General features: G+C 38.2%; 1 protein-coding gene across 1 annotated transcript in view; it reads right to left on the bottom strand.

The window, feature by feature from the left end:
- The window catches only part of LOC136863441 (proteasome activator complex subunit 4A), a 1,047,550-nt gene that overhangs the window by 524,231 nt on the left and 497,632 nt on the right, over positions 1-25,687 (bottom strand). Inside the window, exon 19 of the mRNA XM_068225934.1 lies at positions 5,164-5,418. Within this exon, the coding sequence (XP_068082035.1) occupies positions 5,164-5,418 (255 nt within the window). The remainder of the gene's footprint in view (positions 1-5,163; positions 5,419-25,687) is intronic.

The raw sequence follows: 25,687 nt of genomic DNA on the forward strand, positions 1-25,687 counted from the left end.
CAAAGACCGAGATTACAAAGAACAAAAAATGCAAAGTCACATTTAGAACTGAAGTAAGAAAAGAGTGAATATATTGCAAGCAATATATTTAATCCAACTAGGGGAAGAAAATGTGCCCGTCGCATTTTCTGACGTGTTCCAAAATGGCGTCGAGTTGAGCTATGGACCACATAAGGCAGAATTGTATGGAAAAGAATATTAAGTTGGAAGTTTATAGGAGGCCATGACCAAGTTGGAACAAACAATTTTAAAAGGCTGTGAAGAGAGAACAGAACAGTATCAAATGAATCGTTTAGAAAAACAAGTAAAATATAATATATTATCATTATTATTATTATCATCACACTTGCAAAACTGAACAGATAGAGAGCAGACGTGTATTAGTTCTGCTGCAACAGAAGAGGAGAATAATTGCCACAATAGTTAAAATTATGAAGATATTACCTTAAGTAAAAGGGAAAAATACAGCCTAATACTTGTTATTCGACATTGAAGAGTATAATCGCGGCGTAAAATAAGAAAATTTATTTAAAATACGTTCACCTGTTGGGCCGATTCCAAGTGAAATGATACGTAGAAGCGCATCACAAACAGAGTTTAAAGAAAAGAAAAGTATACAGAAATAATTTTCTGAGAAGAAGAATTGACAAATAATTACGCTTTCGAGAATAGAAATGTCCTGAAATTACAGATTCTTTTAGAAAAATAAGATCGGAGATATGAACCCATTATAAAATATTTAATTCTCCAAATTGATAAGAAAGACATAAGGCTATTGAGAAGAGAATATTATTTTAAGAAACTTTATAATGAACGATTACTTGTTGGACTTCTTGGATTTTACTATTAGCTCAAGAATGAAGAAGCAGATGTCTTGCTAATTCTGAGGTGGACCGACCTGGAGATGAATATGGACCGGCCAATAGACCAGACCTGATGAAACAAGAGATTCCAGCCGTTCCACACACCGCAAACAACCGTGGACCAAAGTGGTGACGCAGAGAGCTGCAGAGGACGTCGTGATTGCTGAATGACGAGCTAAGTTTGCTAGACATTAATTCTTAATTAAGCTAGACATAATTATCTAATATAATTTACGATAAGTGTTAAATATTTAAGAAGTGAAGTGACTCAGTGAAGTGATACGTTTGAATGATACCATACTAAGTTAGGCTATGACTAGATCGATATCTCGAAAGAAGTGGCTGAACATGTCAAGTGGATTACGATAGCAAATTATAAAACAATTATTTGTGAGAAGGAATGTAGATTACACACACAGCTGGAAATGAGTACCGGTATTTGAGTGCATAGATTTCATTAATGGGTTTTGTGAAGCCATTCATGCTAAGTTAGCGTCATTATGGGATGAAATAGAGAGGAATTATGATTGATACTAGTTATTCCTTGTCGAATTATGTCATTAAATGGAATTACGAAGTGATGGAGGTTAAGCATTGTTCTATGAGATGAAAGATGATCCAAAGTAAGCAAATATAATTGCAACCCAGTTTTATATGTCTTAATATTTATGAAGTGGTTATGATTTATGAAAAATGGATATGTTGTTGGTTTAAATGAATTGATTGAGCGATATAGAGTTGAGAATGGATTTAAATGAAGCAATTGAAGTAAAGTAATACGAAGATATGTTGCAACAAGACGTAAATATGGATGCTAAATGTTTTAATATTCAAATATGCATCAAATATGTGACGCAAGAACACTGAAAGAAATTCATCGAGGGAATAACATAAGACAAGGTATGCATGACAAACCCATATGCGTAGATAAGAATAAATGGTTTCCGCAATGTCAATTACAGCTGTTGTAGGAAAATACTTATAGCAAATGACATATTGTGGTAATGCACGTAACGGGAGATGAAATGAGTGTGTAGCCTTAGTAAATAACACATATAACATCGAGATATAATTGGACGTTAGAGGAGTCACTTAAATAAACTTGTCATGAGAATATAAGCTTCGTGAAAGATCAAATGCACGTCGTGAGGAAATGAATAGGGTTAACTAAGAACTACTTTACTTAGGAATGTGATGTATATTATTTTATATTTCGAGAGATGATTCATGATTTAGCTATATACGTAAATATGATGGGCTAGGATTATAGGTGCCAAGATTTTGGAAGGCAATTGGGGTAGTAACCTTAGCATGTCATTCAATAAAAACATCTACATGCAAGCAATAAGAAAGCGATTCAAATGGTCAGATTAAAAAAAAGTATCTTCTGAAACAAATTAAGTGTTATGATAGAAACACGAATCATAAACTTTCTTTTGATTTAATAATTAATTTAATAATGTAATTGAATAATTGGATGATTTTCATACAAGATGAAATGTGAAGGATGTGAGCTCATGTCAGAGATGAAAACCATTTTTCTCTTGAAAGCCAGCGCTGACTTTAATGAGATCCCTGTATATAATAATCGATGTTATGTCATAACTGGAAGAATATCAGCAGATTTTACATTCTCTTTTCTTTCATATTCAATTAGCTTAATACATTTCTTCTTATGGTTTATTTTTAAATATTTTTTTTTTTTTTGTTAGTTGCTTAACGTCGCACCGACACAGATAGGTCTTATGGCGACGATGGGACAGGAAACGGCTAGGAGTGGGAAGGAAGCGGCCGTGGCCTTAATTAAGGTACAGCCCCAGCATTTGCCTGGTGTGAAAATGGGAAACCACGGAAAACCATTTTCAGGGCTGCCGACAGTGGGGTTCGAACCTACTATCTCCCGAATACTGGATACTGGCCGCACTTAAGCGACTGCAGCTATCGAGCTGAGTTAGTGATTTGTAGATGTTAGATGTATGTTGACTTAGTTTAAGTTCTTTTTTTTATTTTTTTAAAATGCAATTTACTATATAACCTGCGGTGATTGACTGATTCGAAAATGCGATGGGATAGAGACGTTCATCCGGAGATAAATATGTCGCGCCCGATCCGAGTCTTTTCTCTGAATCCACGTTAATCTAAACCTTTTTTTTTTTTTTTTTTTTTTTTAACGAAGAATTACCCTGAGAGAACACCAGCTACCGGGATAATTTTTCTTGTGTCGTACCTGGACGCAGGATGGGCGCATTAGTGATGTTGAATGGGATAGCCAAGTACCTTTACCACAGATGGCAAAAAAATATGACTTGGCATCCTGTATGCTGTTCGGCATCATGAAGCCGAAGGAAGCAATTCTGACCGCAGAAGTGGAGTGCGGTTCTAGGGCAAAAATACGGATGAATATTCATTCTTCGCTGTACGAGGAACTTGAAAACATTTTAATGAAATGGTTCGTGGGAAAAAGGAGCAAGAATGATCCAATTGAAGGAAACATGCTTAAACAAAAAAGCTTGAGAAGTCTCACTCAAGCTGGGCTTGGTCAATTCCCATGCTTCTAATGGCTGGTTTGATCGTTCTGAAAAAGGCACAATCTTTTGTTCCAAAACGTGCGGCGAGAGAAATTTTTACGAAGCTTGGATGCTAAGATGGGATCAGCAGCAAGGAAGATACTGCTGGTGACATGTCCAGCTCATCCTTCAGATATATGTTTCCTGTGCAATATAAACGTGGTTTTCTTTCCTTGTAATTGCACTAGTCACCTGCAGCCTCTAGACCTTGGCATTATTCATTCTGTGAAAATGAAGTACAGGAAGGCCCTGGTTCAAAGAGCTATTTCTTTCCTTGAAAGAAATGAGGAAATGAAATTGAATATACTCAAAGCCATGCATAGGTTTGTAGCAGCATGGCAACTAGTAACAACAGACACTATTCAAAACTGCTTTGGCCATGCAGGTTTTGCTGCCATTTCAGAAGTTCTTTATGAAGATGACACTACTGATGACATTAGGGAAGATTGGGGGGTTGTATCAAAGGATTCGAGTGCCACAACATTCGAAGAATTTGTTACTTGTGATGATGATATCCTAACCTCAGCAGAAGAGATGGATGTTGTAGACTTTTGTGACGATGCAAAAAGACAAAGTACTGAGGAAGGAGAAGAAGACGAAGGAGGATCCAAGAGAACCAGCTTTTAGGGCAGCAGTTGAGGGACTGGATATTGTCTGCAGATACTTCTCCTCCTTCAACATTGATGAACATTTCATCAACAGTCTCAACCAAATTGAGAGAAAATTTCTTTCCATGAGACATATGGGCAAGAGGAAGGAAACTACTGTACTGGACAAGCTTATTCTCATGGTTCTCATGCTCTATTTTTCACAAATCTCTTTAAAATCATGTTAGGTCTTTGTTACTTCAATTTAAAACTGCAAGTCAGTAATACCTATTTCTCTTTTCCTTGCTGCAGGTTGTGCTCCCAATGGACCACTAAGAAATTTGTAACGTCTGCTGTTTTGTAAATATTTTCTGTTATTTTTGTGTTAATTTGAGTTTTTAGTATTAATATGTTCATTTATTATTTCTTGATATTACATTAGTTAAAGATTTAAGTGTACTGTTATTTCTTGTGATATATAGCCGATTTTCTTTGAACCCCCTATTAAGGAAAACCCCTTTTTAAGGAAGAAATATCAAATCCCCCTGAGATTCGTTAAAATGGGGTTCGACTATATTAAGAGGAGAAATATGTGGATTATGTGCTCCTGCTCATCTATGGAAACCTATTCTTTTCCATTGAAATTCTCTGGAGATTCTTTCCAGAGACAACCAATGGTATTCTCGCACCCCCCTCTTTAATGTCTGCTGGTCCCTAGGTGTCAGTATATGTGACCAACCAGATTGTGCTGTGATTGTACAGTCACATTTCAACTTTACAGTTACATCACTAACAGTCGATTTAGGAACATTCACAATCTTAGAAATGTCCGTGATGATTTCTCTTGTACGTGGCAACTAATTATTACCACATGTGAAAGGCACTAAGCTCACCTGACCTACCCATGTTGCTGTCCTGTAGTCGCACCGAGCAATTCAAACCTGCAATATGTCATGCTGTTTACTAGTGTTGATCAGATAGTGTGGGAGTGTACCATTACCTGCTACATACAAAAACTCCCTCTTACCCTACATGAAATTTTGTAGTAGTAGTAGTAGCAGCAGCAGTAGCAGCAAATAGGTTCAAAATTAAATTGTACTGGGAAGTGAGCAGTTACGAGCTATACTATAAATATTTTCTCCTTACCTCACCATAATGACTGACTGATAGTTTCAATAAGTTCTTGATAATCTTTCCATGTGTTGCAGTCAAATGTACAATACTCTGATCACACAATAAATCATGTTGCAGTCGGGCTCTCTGAACGAGTATGGATCGCAAGTGTTTCTTTTCTCCTAGCAAGATATTCCTTTGCACTTTCTTAAGTAGTCTATATTGGTTGAAACTCACATCCACTGGATTCACCACAGTATTGCTACCATGTAGCAGTGAATTCCAGATCTGAAAGCAAATAACATTTTATCAATATACTGCAACATTGATGACCATTACGAGGGTAAATCAAGAAGTAATTCTCACTATTTTATTGTTAAGAAACAGAGATTGCAACAATTTATGCATACATTAGTTTGTTGTTCCACTGACTGCTAGTGGATAGGTCTATACATCAGTGGAAAAGAACCTTGGTGCAATGACATACAAAATGGAGAAGGCACTGAATGAATGAGTGTCCACAGTTACCTGCTTTCTGTCAACAGAAAACACAAAGCGAGTCAACATTCACAGAAGGATTGCATACCTATCCAGAGAGAAATGGATGTCTGTCCAACAAGATTGGAAATGGTGCCATCAATTTGCAGGAAGTTGCACGGCTATGAATGATAAAGAGCAGAGTTGCCATTCATCAACAAAATACACAGGTGAAATGGGTCAAAAAGTAGGACATCACGTTCTATCACCAGATAAGGGGAAATCTTAATTTAACTATAACAAATAATAATGTTCATGATTATGTCAAAAAGGAGTGGTACCAAAATAAAATTTACCTTAAATAAGAAGCGATAAATTGCAATCAGTTTCGACCTCATCTTAGAGGATTACATCCTTATTTACCTTTAATTGAAACCAAAGTAGAATGGTTCTCGTATTTACCTGCCTTTATTCATTCAATTACTTTTTGACTCTCCCTCATAGATCCCACGAATACACTCTCAGCAACCTAGGTCCTAAATAAATTATAATGAACCATCCAATATGAGCCAATATATACCCCACATTCCAGGTGGCACCAGATCACTGAAGTCAGTTCTCCAAACAAATACTGGAGGAATTTTCTTGATTGTCAGATTTGTTTCAGGGCTACAGTGCAAAGCAAACTACCCTTATCTTCCGCACAGGAAGTCAAGAGTACATGAAACTTTACCTTACGAAGTCGCTGTTTGAAAGCTGATACTAAAACACTAAATTCTCGCATGAAAGAGTGGCAAGTGCCATGAGTTGAGATATGCAAGTTACCATTATACCAGGAAAGAATTTGCTGATTACATAAAATATTATCTTCTATTAACCCAAGGCTAAAAAGTGAGAAATTAACCAGCCAATCCTGAGAGATGGAATTTAATGTGTTGACATCAGAGGTGAACTACCATAAGTGACATTTCACTAACTTTACAGGAAAGCAGGAAGAAGCTGCTGAGGCTCACATTTTGCTACCATTAAGGCAGGTTGAATTGAAAGTTCTGAAGAATCTTAATGTCTATAACAGTCCCAGCTGGTCTCTATGTGACATCATTGTGAATGTTTTTCTGTAGTGGTAAGAAGTATGGCACATACAATATTTCAACTCCTGGAAAATATATTTTTGAACACATTATCTTTTACACTTATGGTAAGTCAAGGGGTTAAACCCATATGTGCCCACTGTCGACATTTGTCGACGTTAATATCTGAATATTGTAAATCTTATATCTGTAAACCTGAATAATATTCTTGAGGTGCATTGTTTACAGTTCATAGTTTGATACTTACTGCACAGCACGAAAACAAGAATCACTCGTTTTCGCGCCTTATATCGTGGCTGCGTATGAAATATCATTCCGTATACACTCAAGAGGATGATGCTTCCATCGCGGTGAGTAATATTTTCTTATAATATTGTTACAGTTGAAAGTAAGATGGGACTGTTCTGGTAAACGTAATAACGAAACATGCCTTTAACAGATTTTGAATTCATTTATGGCTGACTTATAGTTGCTTTTGTCTAGCAGAGCAAAAAATTTCCACGTCGACATATGTAGACAGTGGGCGCGAATGGGACTGCCTCAGCACTGATATACAATTTTCATTTATTCTTCTCAGAGTGACCATCGAGCAGATCGTAATCATCCTAGAGGAATCGCAAAACATCCTAGATGCTAATATACACATAGAACAACCTGAAAATGCTTTCCATAGTGACGGGGATAGCGATGATGATGAGTCTTGTGGAGATATTTACAGACTCTCTGGTAATCAACTCCGGGCTGATACTGAACTAGTGTGTACAAAAATAAGTGAAAATGGTACAATGGTAATGCTGAAATGAAATACATAACAGTAATTCAGCCAACCTGTATAATTCTGCATAATATGCACATGGGGAGCGTCGATCAATTGGATCAAAATGTATCTTGTTACCGCATCAGCATCAAAAACAAGAAATTGTACTGGCCTCTAATTGTGTTCCTTCTGAACGTCTCCATGGACAATGCATGGAAACTTTACCGTTTGACCCCAATTTAGACCTTCCCGGCTTCACATGCTACATCTTAGGACATATATCCTATCTCGTGCCGCTACGCATCCTAAAGCATGAAGACCGAGTACGAAAGTAACTTCACGCGTGTTGCCAGAAGTGCGTTCTGATGGGGTATCCCACTACCTCGAAACAAGAGGGAAGCAAGTGCGGTGCGCTCACAATAGTAAAGCTGCCAGGTAACAGTGCAAAAATGTAACGTTGGCCGCCACGTCCTTTGCTTTCAGTCATTTCACTCACGCTAAACCAGACTGGATGAAGAGAAGCAGAGTGTAACCTCAAAACGCAGACTAAACTGTTTTTGAAATTCTACTTGTAGTTTTCCTTTTTTGCTATTTTCAGAGTGATCATACTTGCTCAAAATTTGGTATTGTGTGTATAACAAGTACTATAAACATACGAATATTGTCCTTTTGTTTTGAAACAGTATGCATTCTAAATTGAGGAAAAACTGTTCAACATTTACGTTTTGAATCATGTTTTTTAAATATTTTCTGCTTATTCACCACTTATGTGACTAATATTCACTAACTGACTAATTATTACATTCATATAAGCTTAAAATGCGAAGTTCCTTTATTGAGCATGTCTCTTACCCTACCCGTTCCATGCTCACTGTCGACACATGTCGACACGGTAAATCTCCGCAATAATATGTTAATGAAACCTAAAATCATCATAAGCCTTTCATTTAGGTTACAAACATCTGTACTTACGAAATATATCGCAATATTCCAAAGAAAAATAATTTGGGCAGATATGGGTTAATAATAGCTTGTTTTATATTATTTTCCTTTTTTATGTTTATTTAAGTATTTATCCTTATTACACAGAATGATAGAGCTGAACATGAACATCAAAATTGTAATTCAACAAAGCAAATAAAGTGCAAAATATACAAGATATAGAATTCACTTGTCAGATATCATCTTCATCCTGTGGAATTACTTTTTTCCCACTTCTTTCTCGGGAAGTCTCGGCATTGTGCGCGGAATGCTCCGGTAAAAAATGTAAAAGCACCGAGACACCCAGCTAAGGAGTTTTTGCTTTTCTGGAGCTATGCGTCTGACAGTCTTTTGTATAGCAGTAAGTCCTCAGTCCTCCCCCTCGTTTGTTTGCTGCTGTATATCAATCTCTTGAAATTCAACACCAAATGAAGTTTTAGAGATCAGGAAACCTAAATTTCCTGCTCGTATTTCAAGTTGCACAACTTCAACAACAGAAAATTTTCTGGTTCCTTTAACGAAAGGTGATAATGATGCTTTCAAAATATTTGATGTCTGACATTTGCATATAATACATATCAATCAGTTCCCAACAGTCAATTCATTGTCAACAACACATGAATGAACCCAGTCCGGAGCTGGAAAAGAACTAATTGTTCTAAATATTTGGACATTCAAATACAGCTTCTTATAATTAAGTTCCATGTTGACAAACATTCTAACAAAAACTCTGTAATGATGGTTACGTCCATCGCACCAAATGAGAACATTCCAGCCTTAAATTTTACATTTCCGCGATGCATCAATTACCTCATCAATGAGCAATCTCACGGATCAGCACTTTAAGAACATGTTTAGACATAAGACACAGTAACATTTTTTTATAAGAAGGTTTCAATGTGTTTGTTATAACAAGCATTTTAAATGTCTTCGTATCCAGTTTATATTCTTCATGATTTCTCACTGTTACCTGAAGAAGATCCCATAAAGATCGAAGCATGTTCATACATTAAAAATCTATTTATTGCAATAAAATAGGCGGACCTGTTTAAAAAAACCTCTTTCAAACATTTTTGCCATAAAATCCAGTGGCTTTGCAATAGTGCTATTTGAACCCAGTTCAATCAATCAAACTATCGATACCGATCTGCACTTAGGGCAGTCGCCCAGGAGGCAGATTCCCTATCTGTTGTCTTCCTAGCCCTTTCTTAAATGACTGCAAAGAAATTGGAAATTTATTGAACATCTCCCTTGGTAAATTTTTTTGCTAGTTGTTTTACGTCGCACCAACACAGATAGGTCTTACGGCGACGATGGGACAGGAAAGGGCTAGGAGTGGGAAGGAAGCGGCCATGGCCTTAATTAAGGTACAGCCCCAGCATTTGCCTGGTGTGAAAATGGGGAAACCACGGAAAACCATTTTCAACGCTGCCGACAGTGGGGTTCGAACCTACTATCTCCCGAATACTGGATGACGCAAATGTGCGTCGAAACTAGTTCTGATTGAAATATATGCTATAATTTCATCTAAACAACAGTTTTTATGTATTGAATTAGGTGGATCCAAATTATAATAAAAGTTGCAAGTCCCAACATCATATTTTATGACTACTATTCCTTAGTGTTAATTCCATAAGAAATCACAGTTCAAATTTTGCAAATTAAATGTTAATTTTTATGTTTATTTATGTTTTTAATAAGCGACTGCAGCTATCGAGCTCGGTCCTCGGTAAATTATTCCAATCCCTAACTCACCTTTCTATAAATGAATATTTGCCCCAATTTGACCTCTTGAATTCCAACTTTTTTTTTTTTGCTAGGGGCTTTACGTCGCACCGACACAGATAGGTCTTATGGCGACGATGGGATAGGAAAGGCCTAGGAGTTGGAAGGAAGCGGCCGTGGCCTTAATTAAGGTACAGCCCCAGCATTTGCCTGGTGTGAAAATGGAAAACCACGGAAAACCATTTACAGGGCTGCCGATAGTGGGATTCGAACCTACTATCTCCCGGATGCAAGCTCACAGCCGCACGCCTCTACGCGCACGGCCAACTCGCCCGGTAATTCTAACTTTTCTCTTCATATTGTGATCTTTCCTACTTTTAAAGACACCACTCAAACTTATTCGTCTAGTGATGTCATTCCACGCCATCTCTCTGCTGACAGCTCGGAACATACCACTTACAAACCATCACTCCCATTTTTGTTCCGTATTGAAAACAGCAATCTCACTTAGTTTACAAAAGGAGTACATTTATTACCCCACCTATTCAATATAATTAGTACCACGTTATGTGGTTAAATAAACATAAATAAACATAAAAATTAACATTTAATTTGCAAAATTTGTACTGTGATTTCTTATGGTATTAACACTAAGGAATAGTAGTCATAAAATATGATGTTGGGACTTGCAACTTTTATTATAATTTGGATCCACCTTATTCAATACATAAAAACTGTTGTTTAGATGAAATTACAACATATATTTCAATCAGAACTAGTTTCGACGCACATTTGCGTCATCATCAGCTGATATAGGTTCTTGGAAAAATTGGCAATCACACAAGTTTATCTACGTCAAATTGAACACAATTTAAAACCATATTAACAACCTAAAACTGTCTTACGATTATACTGTCCCAAAGTCCATATTTTCTACAAGTCCAAGATTTGCGAGTCATAAATCTTAATTAAAAACATATGCAAACCGGTTTGCTCACTAATAAAATAACATGGATTTAATAGAACAACAACTTAAAAATAAAATAGTCTTGAAGAAACATTAGCTTCATTTATCACACTTCTTAAAATGTGACGTAGAATCGTATTAAAATACTTCAATCAAATCTTCAGAGTCGCTTTAATGGAGCTATCCTAGTGAGGTGGAAACAAGCAATCGGTCCTTTAAGATGTTAACAAGTACAACGTTCCCAGTTCAATGCGGACCTGAAATAATAGGAATGAAATAAACGATCACTTGACTGAAGAGGTAATATAGAAAATTGCGTCTTATAACGTAAATGTTTTTACGTGACTCGCCTCAAAAGATCGCTGTCCATGCGAAGCACAATGAAACCTAGCGAGCAGTGTTGTGATAGTAATCAAGTGTCCAAGGTTGGCCGGGACCGAAGGGGGAAAATAGGGGAAAGTGGGAGGAGGTACTGAGGAGCGGCAACTTGTTGGAGCTCCGGAGGGCGTGGTCGTAAAAAGCCACTAGTAAAGCTATTACGCGTAATATGAAACACCGTCCTATTGACCGGGATATGTATATTTTTAAAGAACTCAATAAGGAAATCAAAAAGAATATTTGATTTTTCAGAAATTTCATTTAAATTAAGGTTTGGATTAAAATACTGATCCAGGTGTATATAGCAACCCTCCGTAACATCCAGCAAACTTCCTTCTCCTAAGCTCTCCAAGATCTCAATATCCTGTTCTATAGATGTGAATTTATGCTTTAGATCATGTACATGCTGGCCTACCGCGGAAAATCTGTTATATTTTATGGCAATAGTATGTTCCGTGTATCTAATTTTAAAACTTCGTCCTGTTTGACATAGATATGTGCACCCACAGTCGTTACATTTAAATCTATACACACCCGATTTGGAATATGGGTTCGATCTATTAACTGAGGCTGAATTGTGCAATACAACTGTATTATTATTATCAGTATGAAACGAAACCGTAACATTATGTTTCTTGAAAATATTAGTAAACTTATATATATATATATATATATATATATATATATATATATATATATATATATATATATATATATATATATATATCCTTATTGTAAGTAAATATTGCGAATGCCTTTTGATTAGGTTTGTCTTTGGGCAAAGTGGTTTGTAAACGGTACCTGAACTTGTTGATGATACATTCAATAAAGCATTCACTAAAACTATTAACCTTAGCCATTGAACGGATTGTATTGAGTTCTTTATTCAAATTAGCTTTTGTCATGGGGATCCTAAAAGCCAGTCCCATAATAAATTACAGACCCAGTCCTCTATACAAATTGGCTAAATTCATTCAGAAATTCCTTAAACAACACTACAGATTTACGGCAAACAAATCCATAAAGAACTCCATAGGACTGGTTAATAAATTAAGCAATTTTAAATTACAAGCTCACCATACCTTACATTCATTTGATATCGTCAACATGTTTCCGAGTATTAGAAACAATAAGTTGCTTCCCCAAAAGGAACTTTCACCCCATCAACGCAGTAATTAAAACTGAGAGGACTTCACCTGTTTGAGAAACTCACAACCTGACTTTTAACCCCGTTTATCATCATACCATTGCCTGCTGTCCATCTCACAACATTATCGAGGTCATGTTGCAGTTGCTCACAATCTTGTAACTTATTTATTACTCTATACAGAATAACATCATCCGCAAAAAGCCTTACCTCTGATTCCACTCCTTTACTCGTATCATTTATATATACATAAGGTCCAATAATACTGCCTTGAGGAATTCCTCTCTTAATTATTACAGGGTCAGATAAAGCTTCACCTACTCTAATTCTCTGAGATCTATTTTCTAGGAATATAGCATCCCATTCAGTCACTCTTTTGCCTAGTCCAACTGCACTCATTTTCTTCCAGTAGTCTCCCATGATCCACCCTATCAAATGCTTTAGACAGGTCAATTGTGATAGTCCATTTGACAACCTGAATCCAAGATATCTGCTATATCTTGCTGGAATCCTACAAGTTGAGCTTCAGTGGAATAACCTTTCCTAAAACCGAACTGTCTTCTTCAGAACCAGTTATTAATTTTGCAAACATTTATATATATTACACCCTTCCGGGCCTCGAATGGATGACCCACACATAAGAATGCCTCCACGTAACACGGTAAACACCTACGGATGAGATTGGATTGAAGAGCGGGTCGAATTGCTTAACAAGCTTCGAACCGCTCCCCTTCCTACTTTCTGTGCTGGCCCGGCAGCCTGAGCACTTGGGGAGTGGTACGTTCGAAAGAGAGAAAAAAACAAAAACAAAATGGAAACAAATACTTAAGATGGAGCCTTATGTATATAATATGAAAGTAGGATCTCTGGGTTCAAATGCCTACTGGATACTGCTTAGCACTGCTACAAATGACAAGAATCATAAAATAGGGGTTACGAATACTAATTTATTCAAATCTGACATGTTAAAGAAATTGATACAGCTCTATACAATGAACTCTCCGCATATGGGAGGAAAAGGAAATAATGATCACTCTAAAATATGAATCGCCCATGGGCGTCGTCTGCATAACGGTGTAATTGAGGTTTTGCGATTGCTATCGTTCATCTTTCCTCATTAGTTCATACCGTTCATGACATTTTTTATATTGTTCTGTCGATCACACCGTGAGATGATCTGATGTCCCTACTCACATATTACTTCCTGTTCTTAGCACGAAAATAACCGGGGCCTACGCTACATAATTACCATATTAAAAGAAACATTTGCATGATACACAAACAAACACACATACCATTTAGCTAAACCCCGGACTTCCTCATCTATCACCAAGACCACGCAACGTTGTACAAAGGTTCTGTTTGAACTCAAAAAAATATATGCACATTAATTCTACACATACACAGATATATATATATATATATATATATATATACACACACTTCATGCATAAAGGAGAGCCATTCCTTGAATGAAACAGCATGGTTATCACTGTCTCCGGCCCAAGGCGCAAGCTTGGGGCAGCTCGCTCAAGGGCGCCATCATGATCCAAGGTCGAACTGGCCGACTCCCGACCGAGAGGTACTGTGGATTTCTGAAAATCCCTAGACTAGCTACAGTCTCATATCACCGGATATCTGGGGGAGATCCCTACTCATTTATTAAATACCTTCTAAATCAGCGTGATAATATCATTGCCGGCAGTGTTTTAGTTGGACCAGTTAAACAACAGTAACTTACGGGGGAAGCCCATAGCCTCAAACCTTAACTATAATAGCACAGCAGGACCATCTCTGTTGTGAGGGGGCGCGGAGCAAACACTCATGAGGAAAAAAAAAAAGGGAAGGTCATTCGCTACTACAGCCATCACTCACTCATTAGCCACGGCAGATTCTTGACCCCTTTCAGTTACCATGGCCAGCCGGGGCACATATCCCTGGCCCATTTCATTTGTTTACATCATCTTACCGCTGAGTTCCCAAGAAATACACTTTTATTCTCTCCCTTCTCATTATTACCGCTGAACGCCGACTGTGGGCACGATCACTTCTAACTCATCTCATCGTAAATTCCTCGGGCATTCGGCCCTCTCATTACGTCTCGTATCACGTATCTTCTTTCCTTGGGCATAGGACTCATATGACTCCTCAGTCCACTGTTTCCATACTCCTCGTTCCTCGCACAGGAAATATACATAAGTTTAAATCTTTTGACCAAAGATTAGAGACTCCAGCCTCTGTGTCTCAACCCGGCTATAGATTTTAAAAAAAACATACTCCGGACATTCTGGCCAATTAATCAAAAATCACGGGAGACTTGCACATGGTCCCTCACAACTACCTAAATAACACAGCACATACCTCTCCCGGTCGGGATTTCTTCTCTCTTGCTGTACATGCATTGATTATATGTGTAAGCGAGGCATGCATTGTCTGACTGACCCATGAGTTTCCCCGGCATATACGACAGCCACGTGGGACAGTAACTAACAACATTTTGACATGGTTTTCCCTGCTCGCCAGCATTATTTTTTCCAGCCACCCCTAAGGGGAACTCAAATATTCTCCTAACCTTGTTTCCTTATTTGCTAGGACATTCTACATATTACTAAAAATATAACCCTCACGATAAGCTAATCATTAAGAAAAAAATGGGTCGTCCGGGAATTCAGCTCCCTTGAATTTACTTCAACATTATAAAGATCAATAAAATTTCCATATTAGGACATGCATTATCTTACAACATTTTGATATTTACAAAAGAAAGCTAATCCTATCCCCGGTTACATTATCATGCTTAAGAAATTAGATTTGGACATCACTCATCTGTTTGGTGGCCGTTGTTTTTCCTTCCACGGGAGACCCATGGTGGAGTTTAGTGCTGCATGACCCCAGGGCTGGTGGCGGGCGTGCAGTCCTTCATCCCTGGTCCATACAAGTCTAACATCCTGGGGAACTCGTTCACAGCTGAAATCTTACAGTAATCCGGAATGGGTAACACTTCACCACTCGTCACACGGCCTCTATTTCCAGAGTTTACACCACGAATAAGCCGGTCTTTCAAATCACGGCGGGCGCGTTCACAGCAGGGATCGGGTGGCTCACGAGACTCGAGCACCCGGATTCAGAGTAACACTTTGGGTGATACCAATTTATAAATTTCACTGACTCATTTAAGTCGGCACTGTCCCAGCCGTCTTCCGCTACTCGTTTGTAAATTATGCTCGCGGATTAACTAGTTTGACACGCGGCACAGAGACAATTCACCTAGGCTCGTTTGGCCTCCCGTTACACTTCACAGAGGATTTGTACTTCACGACGCGATGGACACAATAACCCTCTTAGTAAGCGGTCAATGGGTTCGGACTGTAAAACTGGAGCACCGCGGGACACAATGTCCCTTCTCAACGACCCGCAAAGAACTGTCCTCTGCGATGGCCAGCCCGGCCTATATTACCTTCCCCGCCGGAAGCCTGGGGGCGTAAACGTTCATGGTTCATTAAGAACAAGAGCTCCTTTCATACCAAGAATTGAAGACATTTAAATAGTGCATCTTGTGGCCCTCTATCTCCTCTTTCATTTGAGCAAGGCGTGCTGGACCTACGATCGGCAGTTTTTATGCAATTTGCTTCCCGCCTTTGATTAATTCATTAGCGTCCCTTCAGGGGTGGAGTCATCTTTGAGCGCGACTCTTAGCTTGGGTGACGCTGTTGTATTCACATGTGTTAGCAATATGTTACATCTGGACAGCTGGTGACCTCATTTCTTCCCCTGAATAAATTATTACATATTTTTAGTCTGGGAAACGCAGAAAATTCAGCTCTATTCATTGGTGTGTCTCACATAATTTTCCTATGTCTGGATCAAAATATCATCCCATTTTTACGCGCCAAAATCCAACGTTGGCACCCGTAACCCGTGCATAAAAAACCGGAAGTTCCTTATGTTAGTTTGGAACTCTGGGAAGCTAAGCCACACCTCGGGGCGCATCTGACTACTCCAGCATCGCGTCCTCTTCTAGCTCTCTCTGCAAGTTGAGAGGGTATTTTCGCGGGGGCTTGGACCCTGCCCTGTCTTCCCTTTGTTTTTCTGGCCTCGATCCCCATCGCCCATACTGCTACCAATGACGCGACCTTTAGGAGTGATTTTAATGAAGTAGAAAGGCACGTATAATTCCAATGAGCTGTACAGGACACTGTACGGTTTCAATATAAAATAAGAGTTTTGTCTATACATTGCTCAGAATTTGAAAAGAATGGTATTTCTGTATCGGTCATGTCCACAGTAACAAGGAACTGCACTTTTTACTTTTCCATAATTTCTGTCTGTCTGTATGTATGTACACAGATCACTAGAAAATGGCTAAAGAAAATTTAATGAAAATCGGTATGCAAAGTCATGGAATAAGTCGGTACAATCTCAGGCATAAATAATTTTATTCACGCTGATAGAAATGATAGTTTAGGGGAAGGCCTAAAGTTTAATTCTTAAATATTTATGTCATTAGTGGTCCTATCTCATTAAAAACTGGCATACAAAGTAGCAGAATGAGCCATTACAATATAGGCTATAAATCGCTGAACGTAATGGTAGTTTAGAGGAAGGCCTAAAATTTAATTCTCAAATATTTATATTGTTAGTGGTCATATCGATAAATACTACATAACCACAGTTATATAGAATTAAATTTCCAACCATTTATGTCTTATGCATTTTTACCGTACCGGCTATGATGACACAGATATTCATGAATTTGTATTTTTGTTGCTATCGCAAAGTACTACATAACAATTTCCGATCCTTTATGTCTTATTCAGCTTTACCATACCGAATATGATGAGTGGTATTTCTACCATACCGAATATGATGAGTGGTATTTCTGATTTTTATTAACAATCTTGACCATGATGGTCGGGATTGGATCCGTATTGACTTAGTAACAGTAAATATGTTGGAAGATGGTCCGCCTAGTCAATACTATACTATACTATACTATACTATACTAGGCGGACAATCTTCCAACATATTTACTGTTACTGGTATTTCAGAGTCGCAAGAAAACTAAATGTGAAGGCATACAATCACAATTAAATTAGGATCCACCCGCTAGATTCTAATTTAATTGTGATCTCAGTTCAATACGGACCAAAAGATGAAGTTCCTTACGTTTAAGGCATACAATATCGAAAACGCATAACATTGATCAACAATAACATTACATTGACCATTGTTTGTTGTGGCGTTATTTGTCTCTTATGCTGCCTCTCAACTCCGATAGATGGGATTACTGTTGCGTATAATAGCCTGACTGAATATTGGTGGGAAATAGCCGGGGAGTTAGAAAACTTTCTTCTTTAGCATGCCATTCCTCTGGTTCATACATTTTCTGATACAGCTGGTACATAACATACTGGTTCTTCATAGTATTCCATTTATCTGATCATTACTCTGACGTGCTGTTTTGAATGAGCAATGTGCATACTTAAGGCAAAGGCTGACTTAGTAGTAGTAGTAGTAGTAGTAGTAGTAGTAGTAGTAGTAGTAGTAGTAGCAGCAGTAGTGGTAGCAGTAGTAGCAGCAGTAGTATTGGTGGTAGCAGTAGTAGTAGTAGTAGTAGTAGCAGCAGCAGCAGCAGCAGCAGTAGTAGTAGTACGGCCTGGTCTGGAATAACAATGTAGGCCTATTCCAAATTATAGCACCACAATTCACTAAATAACTCAACATTCAACCCCAAAAAGAGCTGTTTCTGAAAATCTTCTTCCTCTTCGCTTTTATTAAATTCTACATTTATTTTTTTTCGAAATTACCAGTGAAAAGCGGGTTTCTCCTCTAGCTTGGAGGAAAAATTTGCCTCCAAGTCAGATTTTTCATAGTTTTTGCCCTGGGAGTCTCCACTATTCGACCCTCTCCCCACTGAAAAAAGACTAAGAGTGTTCACGAATCACGGCTGTCTGCGGCTTGGTCACTCCAGCTCTGGAACTTTGGACTGTTAGATCGGCAGTGTAGTCCTGTTCGTTAAGAGTGAGAAATTGTGTGGTGTTTCATTTGATCGAGTATTTCATATGAAAGCATAGCTTTTAATCGCGCCATTCCTACCGACGTCATTGTAATACATGTTCATTTCAGTTGGGAAAAACACTAAGACAGTATTTCTGACGATCCAAAACGGCACGTGGAGAGTGAGTGTCTACCATTATAATGAAAACTCCCCAACCTGATTGTGATTCATGATATGCAAGCGGGTCTATCATTACAGTGAAAATTCATGTTCATGTGAGAAAATATGTTTGGTGACTTCCCCATCGCGTTTCTAGGGTAACGTTAAGAGCTATGCAATTCAATACAATCTTGCTAACATGTACACTAGAATTCCGTATACAATGTAGAATTCCGTAGCGCAGCATGTGTACGTCACCTAGTGTATAATATAATCAGAAAACATGCCTTCCCAAAGCTTACATGCAACGCATGACAAACTTACTGGCCTGTAATTTTCAGCTTTATGTCTATCACGCTTTCCTTTATACACAGGGGCTACTATAGCAACTCTCTGTACAATTGGTATAGCTCCTTCAACCAAACTATAATCAAACAAGCACCTCAGATATGGTACTACATCCCAACCCATTGTCTTTATATGTTGTTGTTGTTTGAGTCATCAGTCCATAGACTGGTTTGATGCAGCTCTCCATGCCACCCTATCCTGTGCAAACCTTTTCATTTCTACATAACTATTGCATCCTACATCTGCTCTAATTTGTTTGTCATATTCATACCTTGTTCTACCCCTACCATTCTTACCACCTAAACTTCCTTCAAAAACCAACTGAACAAGTCCTGGGTGTCTTAAGATGTGTCCCATCATTCCATCTCTTCTTCTCGTCAAATTTAGCCAAATCGATCTCCTCTCACCAATTCGATTCAGTATCTCTTCATCCGATCTCTTGATTCGATCTATCCATCTCACCTTCAGCATTCTTCTATAACACCACATTTCAAAAGCTTCTATTCTCTTTCTTTCTGAGCTAGTTATCGTCCATGTTTCACTTCCATACAATGCCACGCTCCACACCAAAGTCTTCAAAAACATCTTTCTAATTCCGATAGCAATGTTTGAAGTGAGCAAATTTCTTTTCTTAAGAAAGCTCTTCCTTGCTTGTGCTAATCTGCATTTTATGTCCTCCTTACTTCTGCCATCGTTAGTTATTTTACTACCCAAGTAACAATATTCATCTACTTCCTTTAAGACTTCATTTCCAAATCTAATATTTCGTACATCACCTGCCTTTGTTCGACTGCACTCCATTACTTTTGTTTTGGACTTATTTATTTTCATCTTGTACTCCTTACCCAAGACTTCGTCCATACCATTCAGCAACTTCTCGAGATCTTCTGCAGTCTCAGACAAAATAACAATATCATCAGCAAATCCCATAGTCTTGATTTCCTCTCCTTGGACTGAGATTCCCTTTACAAATTTCTCTTTGATTTCCTTTACTGCCTGTTCTATGTAAACAATGAAAAGAAGATGGGACAAACTGCAGCCTTGCCTCACTCCTTTCTGGATTGCTGCTTCTTTTTCAAAGCCCTCAATTCTTATCACCGCAGACTGATTTTTATACAGATTGCAGATAATTCTTCGTTTTCGGTATCTGATCCCTATCATCTTCAGAATCATAAATAGCTTGGTCCAACCAACATTATTGAATGCCTTTTCTAAATCTACGAATGCCATGTACGTGGGCTTGTCCTTCTTGATTCGATCCTCTAAGATCAGACGTAAAACCAGGATTGCTTCACGTGTTCCTACATTTCTTCTGAAGCCAAATTGACCTTCTCCCAACTCAGCTTCAAATTGTTTTTCCATTCTTCTGTAAATAATTCGTGTTAAAATTTTGCAGGCGAGATACTAAACAAATGGTGCGGTAGTTTTCACACATGTCAGCACCGGCTTTCTTGGGAATAGGTATAACAACATTCTTCCAAAAATTGGATGGGACTTCTCCTGTCTCACACATCTTGCACACTAAATGAAATAACCTTGCCATGCTGGTTTCTCCTAAGGCAGTCAGTAATTCAGAGGTAATGTCATCAATTCCAGGTGCCTTGTTCCTATTGAGGTCACTCACAGCTCTGTCAAACTCTGACCTCAAAATTGGGTCTCCCATTTCATCAGCATTAACAGCCTCTTCATGTTCCAGAACCAAATTATCTACATCTTTACATTGATACAACTGTTGGATATGCTCCTGCCATCTTTCTGCTTTGTCTTCTTTCCCTAGAAGCGGCCTTCCATCTGAGCTCTTAATATTCATACACCTAGATTTACTTTCTCCAAAGGTTTCCTTGATTTTCCTGTATGCAGCATCTACCTTTCCCAGGACCATACAGCCTTCGACATCCTTGCACTTCTCCTTCAGCCATTCTTCCTTAGCTACCTTGCACTTTCTATCCACTTTAATCGCCTGTATTCTTTTCTGCCCTCTTCATTTCTAGCATTCTTATATTTTCGTCGTTCATCAATCAGGTCTAGTATCTCCTGAGTTATCCACTGATTCTTAGTTGATCTTTTCTTCCTTCCTAACATTTCTTCAGCAGCCCTACTGACTTCATTTTTCATGACCCTCCACTCTTCCTCTATAGTGTTTCCTTCAGCCTTTTCATTTAGTCCCTGTGCAACATGTTCCTTGAAACAATCTCTCACACTATTTTCTTTCAACTTGTCTAGATCCCATCTTTTTGCATTCTTTCCTTTCTTCAATTTCTTCAACTTCAGATGGCATTTCATGACCAACAAGTTGTGGTCAGAGTCCACGTCTGCTTCTGGGAAAGTTTTCCAATCCAACACCTGCTTTCTGAATTTCTGCCTAATCATAATGAAGTCTATTTGATACCTTCCAGTATCTCCAGGTCTCGTCCAAGTATACAGCCGTCGTTTGTGGTGTTTGAACCAAGTATTGGCAAGGACTAAATTATGATCAGTGCAGAATTCAACCACGCGACTTCCTCTTTCGTTCCTTTGTCCGAATCCATATTCTCCAACTGTACTACCTTCTCTTCCTTGGCCTACCACTGCATTCCAGTCTCCCATCACAATTAGATTCTCGTCACCCTTTACATATTGTATTAAATCTTCTATCTCCTCGTATATTCTTTCCATTTCTTCATCATCCACTGAACTAGTAGGCATATAGACCTGCACTATTGTGGTGGGCATTGGTTTGGTGTCTATCTTGACGACAATAATTCTTCCACTATGCTGGTCGAAGTAGCTTACCCGCTGCCCTATTTCCTTATTCATTATTAAACCAACTCCTGCATTTCCCCTGTTTGATTTTGTGTTGATAATTCGGTAGTCGCCTGACCAAAAATCTTGTTCTTCCTGCCAACGTACTTCACTTATACCAACTACATCTAACTTTAGCCTATCCATCTCCCTTTTCAGATTCTCTAACCTACCACAACGATTCATACTTGTAACGTTCCACGCTCCGACTCGCAGAACGTCAGTATCCATCTTCCTGATGATCGCCCCCTCTCGTGTAGTCCCCACCTGGAGATCCGAATGGGGACTAGTTTACCTCCGGAATATTTTACCCGGGAGGAAGCCATCATCAGTACATCATTCATACAGAGACAGTTGCATGTCCTCGGGAGTTAGTTACGGCTGTAGTTTCCCGTTGCTTTCAGCTGTGTAGCAGTATCAACACAGCTAAGCCATGTTGAGTATTATTACAAGGCTGTATCAGTCAATCATCTAGACTGCCGCCCTTGCAACTACCGAAAGGCTGCTACCGCCCTTTCGATGAACCATTCGTTTGTCTGGTCTCTCAACAGATACCCATCCAATATGGTTGCGCCTGCGGCTCGGCTATCTGCATCATTGGGACATGCAAGCCTCCCCACCGCTGCCAGGTCACATGTTTCGCAGAGGAGGTGTCTTTATATATCCCCAGAAATCAAATAAATTCCAACCGCTTTCTAGTTTTCAACTTTTGTATCTTAATGTAAATGTCATTGTTATCATATGTATATTGTAATACTTCTTTAGCATTAGTCTCCTCCTCCATCTGGACATTATCCTTGTAACAAACAATCTTTACATACTTCTGACTGAATACTTCTGCCTTTCAAAGATCCTCGCATACACCCCCCCCCCCCCCCCCATGTTCATTAATTATTCCTGGAATGTCCTTCTTGGAACCTGTTTCTGTCTTAAAGTACTTATACATACCCTTCCATTTTTCACTAAAATTAGTATGACTGCCAAGTTTGCTTGCATCATGTTATCCTTAGCTGCCTTCTTTGATAGATTCAATTTCCTAATAAGTTCCTTCAATTTCTCCTTACTTTCACAGCCATTTCTAACTCTATTTCTTTCCAATCCGCACCTCCTTCCCTCCTTCATAGTCTCTTTATTTCTCTATTATAATAAGGTGGGTTTTTACCATTCCTTACCACCTTAAAGGTACAAACCTATTTTCATATTTCTCCACAATTGCTTTAAACCCATCCCCGAGTCTGTTTACATTTTTGTTTACCATTTTCCACTGATCATAGTTACTTTTTAAAACTGCCTCATGCCTGCTTTATCAGCCACATCGTAGTGCCTAATAGTAATAGTTTTAAGACCTTCCTTTCAAACACATTTATTTTTAACTATGACAAAAACGACTCCATGATCACTAATACCCTCTATTACATCGGTCTCTCTATAGAGCTCATCTGGTTTTACCAGCACCACAACCAGGATATTTTTCCCTCTACTTTATTCCATCACTTTCTGAATCAGCTGTCCTTCCCATATTAGCTTATTTGCCATTTGTTGGTCATGCTTCCTGTCGTTCGTATTTCCTTCCCAATTGACATCTGGTAAATTCAGATCTCTCACTACAATCACATTCCCTTCCATCTCATTTCCTACATAGCTGATTATCTTATCAAATAATTCTGACTCCGTGTCAGCGCTACACTTTCCCGGCCTGTACACTCCAAAGATATCAAGTTGCCTATTATTTTTACAAATGAGCCCTGGGACCGCTACGGTAGCTGTGAAGGCCCTTCAGGAACTCTGAAAAGTGGTGGCAAAAGGGGCTCTGGTTAAGACGCAGCAGGTCGTTATGCTACTTAGGATCCAGAACGGGTAAAAAAAAAAAAAAAAGTAAATAAATTAATGCAATGTAAATATTAATGTTATACCAGTCGTATAGTATCACTTGAAGTAATTCCACATACTGTATATCAGTTGACTATATTTGTAAGTAGTACAGGAGATATTATAAGTAGAATTTTGTAAACAATATAAATTTATTAAGGATGAGCTGTGTGTTTAATAGAAAACATTGTTAGCATAAATTGTATAATATTGTATTATAGGAAAAAAAATTCTTCTCTTGTTAATTTAATATTTAGTGCTTGACAATAATGTATTTTAGTGTACCATTTGCCACCGAGGTAGACACCTCATTTGCAAATAAAGAGATTTTGATTTGATTTGAGGACCTATGTTTTATTACGCAAAACACTGTCTCAAGTTCTCTCATGTTCTTTTTTAGTACTGGAAGTTGTTACGTCTTGTTGAATGGTTATGTTATTTTAATGACAGCCATTTTTAACCAATAGAAAAATGGTTTCTTAATTCTTGCACCGGTTACTCTAATACTCTGTGAATGTTCAGCGTTCCCAGTTCAATGCGGACCTGAAATAATAGGAATGAAATAAACGATCACTTGACTGAAGAGGTAATATAGAAAATTGCGTCTTATAACGTAAATGTTTTTGCGTGACTCGCCTCAAAAGATCGCTGTCCATGCGAAGCACAATGAAACCTAGCGAGCAGTGTTGTGATAGTAATCAAGTGTCCAAGGTTGGCCGGGACCGAAGGGGGAAAATAGGGGAAAGTGGGAGGAGGTACTGAGGAGCGGCAACTTGTTGGAGCTCCGGAGGGCGTGGTCGTAAAAAGCCACTAGTAAAGCTATTACGCGTAATATGAAACACCGTCCTATTGACCGGGATATGTATATTTTTAAAGAACTCAATAAGGAAATCAGCAAGAAAACCTTTTATACATATGTTCTTACAAAATAAAAAAAATATGCTCTTGGACTTTTATGATAGTGAAGCATTCGTTTTTTTTGTCCTCAGCTTAATTTAATCTGCTCGCACATGGTTTAATGTTTTTAGATTCAGAGGACTTTTATCAAGAGGACGTATATTCAAAGTTTTAAGACAGTTGGTGCTATTTTTAGGTGTAAGTCATAAGTTAATGTTTATGGGTCTTGTTTTTAATTAGGTCTTGCCAGTTTTGTAAAATTTGTGTATACTTTATGCAATGTTTATTGTAACCTTGTCTATGTATATTTTTCTTATTTTTTGGCTGATGATGCACACTAGCATCGAAACCGGTACTAAGTATAATAAAATGTTATAATTTTTCTTATAACATTGTATGGTACTGAATAGGTGGGCGTCTCCTGTTTCCATTAGACACTGGACTTAGTAAGGTGTGGTGTCGGCAGACACTCCTTAACATCGAATATATCAATTTCTTCTTCCCTTTTTTATCCAGGTTTCTTTGACTGATTTTTATCAAAGGTCTCAAATTTGTATCTCATATCTGCCTCTGACATGTGGGCAGTCCATAGTCCGATTTAATTATGATTCTTTGTTTGTCTGTTATTATTTTTGAGTTTCACCTGAAATTCATTGCAGTTATATCAGGTATCATTAGCAGGTTCCTTCGAACCTAAGTTAACTCAGTATTAAAAATGTCATGGTAAAGTCATCGCTTTGCTCTGAACTCTTGCTTCACCTGGTTTTCCATGCAGTGTTCTAAGTACAAAGAATACATTTTTTATACAATGAGATGGCTACGAAGATACAGTGTACCTGATTGCTCTCGGCTGTAGTTGGTCTCATTTTTGTAGAACATTCTGATATATATTTTGATGTCTTCCCTTATTTCTTCACCCAACTTATTTGATAGTAATTTCTTTCCCCTATGATCTGGTTCAATGATTCAACCAGTAATTTTC

This window comes from Anabrus simplex, chromosome 2 (assembly GCF_040414725.1).
Source record: "Anabrus simplex isolate iqAnaSimp1 chromosome 2, ASM4041472v1, whole genome shotgun sequence".
Lineage (NCBI taxonomy): Eukaryota > Metazoa > Arthropoda > Insecta > Orthoptera > Tettigoniidae > Anabrus > Anabrus simplex.